Source organism: Priapulus caudatus, unplaced genomic scaffold, assembly GCF_000485595.1.
Source record: "Priapulus caudatus unplaced genomic scaffold, Priapulus_caudatus-5.0.1 Scaffold17, whole genome shotgun sequence".
In the NCBI taxonomy this organism is placed as follows: domain Eukaryota; kingdom Metazoa; phylum Priapulida; class Priapulimorpha; order Priapulimorphida; family Priapulidae; genus Priapulus; species Priapulus caudatus.
Window position 1 is genome coordinate 1,518,095 of NW_014577078.1, and position 4,286 is coordinate 1,522,380.

The 4,286-nt window shown below is 39.5% G+C and overlaps 1 protein-coding gene across 1 annotated transcript in view; it reads left to right on the forward strand.

Moving 5' to 3' along the window:
- The window catches only part of LOC106810800 (dysbindin protein homolog), a 5,805-nt gene extending 2,295 nt beyond the window's left edge, over positions 1-3,510 (forward strand). The window contains exons 2-4 of the mRNA XM_014814255.1: positions 161-353; positions 662-733; positions 2,442-3,510. Coding sequence (XP_014669741.1) covers positions 162-353; positions 662-733; positions 2,442-3,101 — 924 coding nt within the window. The 5' untranslated portion in view covers position 161 and the 3' untranslated portion in view covers positions 3,102-3,510. The remainder of the gene's footprint in view (positions 1-160; positions 354-661; positions 734-2,441) is intronic.
- The last annotated feature ends 776 nt before the right edge of the window (positions 3,511-4,286 follow it).

Consider the following 4,286-nt stretch of genomic DNA (forward strand, 5'->3'; position numbering starts at 1 on the left):
GTATGTGAACACATTTGGGACTAACAGGGTTTACTAGAATCCCACCACTCCACCACAGAGTCGCCGCAGTAGACGTGAGATGAGCGCTGTCGCTCCGCGGCACTTGTTGATATTATATAAGTTGTTATACACAGTATCTTTTTTCACAATTCCTTTCAAGGATGATTAATGCTCTAAAGAAGAAGCTACTGACAGCTCAGGAGGGGATTGCAATTTTGCCAGATTCATTCAAGAATGACAGTGCAAGCTCTGATGTGATAGGTTCAGCTATACTCAGCATCTACCAGTCTTACTGGGCTAATATACACAATGACATCGAGGCTTGTGCAACCGAAGCACAGCCCATAGACAAGGTGGGTAATGAAATACAATGAGGCATGACAAAACTTTTGCATATCAGTAAGAAAAAGGTAGTAGTAATATCTGATGCATTTGATAATATATGAAATTATGGCACTTATGGCATGCTTTGCAGTTAAACATGGTTATGATACATGTAGTATCAATTTTCTCAATGTTTCACATGCTTGTGCCATAATATATAAGGTAATGACTTATAAAGCACCGTATGAAATTGTATGTAAGATAACAAAAGTACATACTTTCTTGTTGCTACATTTGGACAGTTATACACTCTGTATATTTTATAACGTCTTTACAGGCAATATCAGAACTTTTGAAAAAGCACCGCACAGGTGCAGCATCAATGACAGCCTTAAATTATCAGCTCCAGGTAAGAAATGGTGTCTTCATGTAAAATCTTATTAATAGAACTTGACTCGAAAATCTCTGTTAAATAATTTGTTCATCTTGAAAGTTCATAGTTGAATTTCTTTTACAACATTAAAGCCGCAATATGCACATCCAAACGCTAGTGTCATGCATAATCATACTACGTTATGACAAAATAAACTCTAGTTTCTCCCATTCAACTGCGCGTTGTCTTATAAAAGGTATTTGAAAATACCTCCAATTTTGTTCAAATTCTCCGATGTTGTTGACACGTTCGCGTTGCTCTGCCAAGCAACCGTACAGCGGGTGCAACCCGTAACAACATGTGACGTCACCTAACCGATTCGGCAAACAATTCGGCGTTGGCGCCAGATTGCCAGATTTCGCACGTCTTTCTTGTGGGTTTTAAGCAAACGCGCAGTGAAAGTGAAATGGGAGGAACTAGAGTTTATTTTGTCATAAGGTAGTGTGATTATGTATGACACGAAGTATTTGCTAGTCTAGTACTGGAGAAATTAGCGTTTGGATGCGCATATTGCGGCTTTAATAACATCATTGTTCATGGTTGAATCCCTAAATTATTTACCTTGACAGTTTCAGCTGTCGTTCTGACAGCTATCTTCATAGATAGCCTTCATAGATAGCTGTCAGAACGACAGCTGAAACTGCCAAGGTAAATAATTTAAGGATTCAACCATGAACAATGATATGTTATTAATAATTTGTTCATGTTTAGTCTTCATACCTAGATGATCTAATTTGTCTACTATCAACGTGTCTAGTTATAGTGCATGACTTGTAATGCCACTGATTGCCTCTTGCATCATCGCCATCAAATCATTCACTCAAGTCACACATACTGTTACATATTATTAGTGGTTATGTCTGTAACTGTAAGCAGAAAAAGACAGAACTTGATTGTAAATGTATTTTAATTAAAAGGGTAGATTTTATATATATATATATATATATGTGTGTGTGTGTGTGTGTGTGTGTGTGTGTGTATACATATAGGGTTTGAAATGAACATTTTTGCAGTACTTGCTGTTAGAGAAAAAAACCAGCAGTAAACTTGCTCACTTGGGCAGAAACTTGAGAAAACCTTAGCAGTTCCACTCCCTCCCACCCCAACATTACAGTAAGTACTGTCCCATCGCCTCCATCCTGTCCATAATGAAGCTGGTTTGGCCTCCTAGCCCTGTTTTCCCTGATTCGTTCATTCTAATTACAGTCACCTATGCTTAACCCAAAGTTGCATATCGAATGAAGTATGGACAGTAACGTAGGGTCAATGTGATTTGAAAACACCAACTTCGAATAACTGGCTATCGTTTTCACCAGAGATTGCCTGTAACATTGGTACTTCAATTTTAGGTTATTAATTTCTCGGCAGCAAGTATTTGCTGCCGACATTGGGAGCTGGCAGCAAACTGGCCCTAGTAGGCAGCAAATCTGCTTCTTGCTGCCCTTAATTTCAAACCCTGATGTATATATGTATATATATTATATAGATATATAGATGTCTGTTGAATTGCCTGATGAAGAGATGTACATCTCGAAAGCTTTTAAACTAAAACTTAAACACCCTTAACCTATTATTTGAATTTGTTTTTTATTTTGCTTATATATATAAATTCATTACTAAGTGTGATATTCGATGTGTCATCATGCATTGGATTCCGATAACAGCCGTATTTGTGTCCGCGCAGGTTCTGCCTGAGCTAGCAGTTCAGGTGCAGGCAATCAAAGCCACTTTCGATGAGCTGCGTGACCTCTATCAGCGAGTGGAGGCGTCCTTGTATGACCTTGAGAACGATCACGCAGAGCTGGAGCAACGTAAGCGCAAGCACGAGCGCATCGACGAGCTCGCCGCGTACAGTCTCGCGAAACGCGCCGAGCTCGCAAAGCTGAAGGGACAAATCGCCGTCGGCCACGCGAAGAAGGTGACCGAGTACGAGCAGAAGAACACGACGCTGAGGCGAGAGAAGGAGAAGGTGTTCGAGGATGAGTTCCTGCTGGAGCTCGAACAGTATAAACTGAGTGGCCACGTTGAGCGGCAGGCGATGGTCGAGCACGCGCCACGGACGCTCGATGACGTGTCTATCGACAGCGATGGCGCCGAACTCGACAAGTTTCTCGAGGATGTCGAAATCGGTGCCGATAAAAAAGAACGTGTCAGTAGTTTCAGCAGTAGTGATGACAATGATGATGGTGGTGATAAGGAGGAGAAGGAGGAGAAGGAGGAGAAGGAGGAGAAGGGGGAGGAGCAGGGAGAGGAGAAGGAGCAGACGGAGGAGGATCAGGAGGCACAGAAGCAGAAGGAGAAGAAGCAAGAGTTGCAGGAGAAAACTTGTGAAAGTGACCATTAAGAGGCGCTGTAAGATATAAATTTGTAAATTATTATTGATTAAGTAAAAGAACATACAAATTTTAACTTAAATAATATCGTTAATATCTGAATCGATATAAGAAATCAGTGCTGATAAAAAATAACGTGTCAGTAGTATCAGCAGTAGTGATGACGATGAGGAGGAGGAGGAGGAGAACGAGGAAGAAGAGAAGGGGAGGAGCAGGTAGAGAAGGAGGAGCAGAAGGACCAGGATGAGGAGAACCAGACGCAGGAGAAGAAATAGGAAGTGGTGAAGAAGAAGCGAGAAGAGTAGAAGAAGACCTGTGAAAGCAGCCATTAAGAGCAGGTGTGAGATTTGTAAATTATAATTGATGAAATAAAAACACATTATATCCAATTAATTTATATTAAATAAAATCGATAAACTATTTGTGATATGTCTGTGTCAAAACTACATATATTAGCACGTATATGTGACATATATAATTTACAAGTTACACATGTAAAATCCTCACGATGTGTCCATTAATAAGCATAACACCCAACTTGACCAATTTTTTGAAGATGTAGAAATCTTTGCAGACAAAGATTCAAGGAGTGGCGCCAGTGATAGCAATTATGGTAACGAAAATGAGCCAGGGAAAAATTGGGGGATCATGAGAAGACTTCGGAAAGTGATTATTACAGGCAACTGTAAGATATTGATTTGCTCGTTGTCACCGATTAAATAATCAAAAATATATTGGTTCCATCCTGTTAATAAATATAACACTAAACGACTGTAATATTTCTTTGTTAGAACCTGCATATATTAACACAGGTGATTGTGGCGTGTGCAAATGACAGCTGTAAAATCCTGAAGTCTTACTTGAATACTAATCTAATAATTTGTCTTCAAAAATTACCATATTTCCCAGTTCATAGCATGTACTTTTTTATCGGGAAATGTCCCCAAAAACCACCATGTGTCCTAGGTAAGATGCAGTATATTATAGACCTCAGCGGAATTGTCTGCAGCATATAATAATCAATGCTAATAGAGAGAAGGCCTTATAAGATACATGATATTTGAGGAACAAAAACATGAAAAACAAGGGCTTTATTTATACAGCCGTATTTGGTGAGGACATGATAGTGGGGATTGAGAGATATTATGCATTTAAGCTAGCCAGAGTATTTCCATATGAATTGGATTCGTCTAATG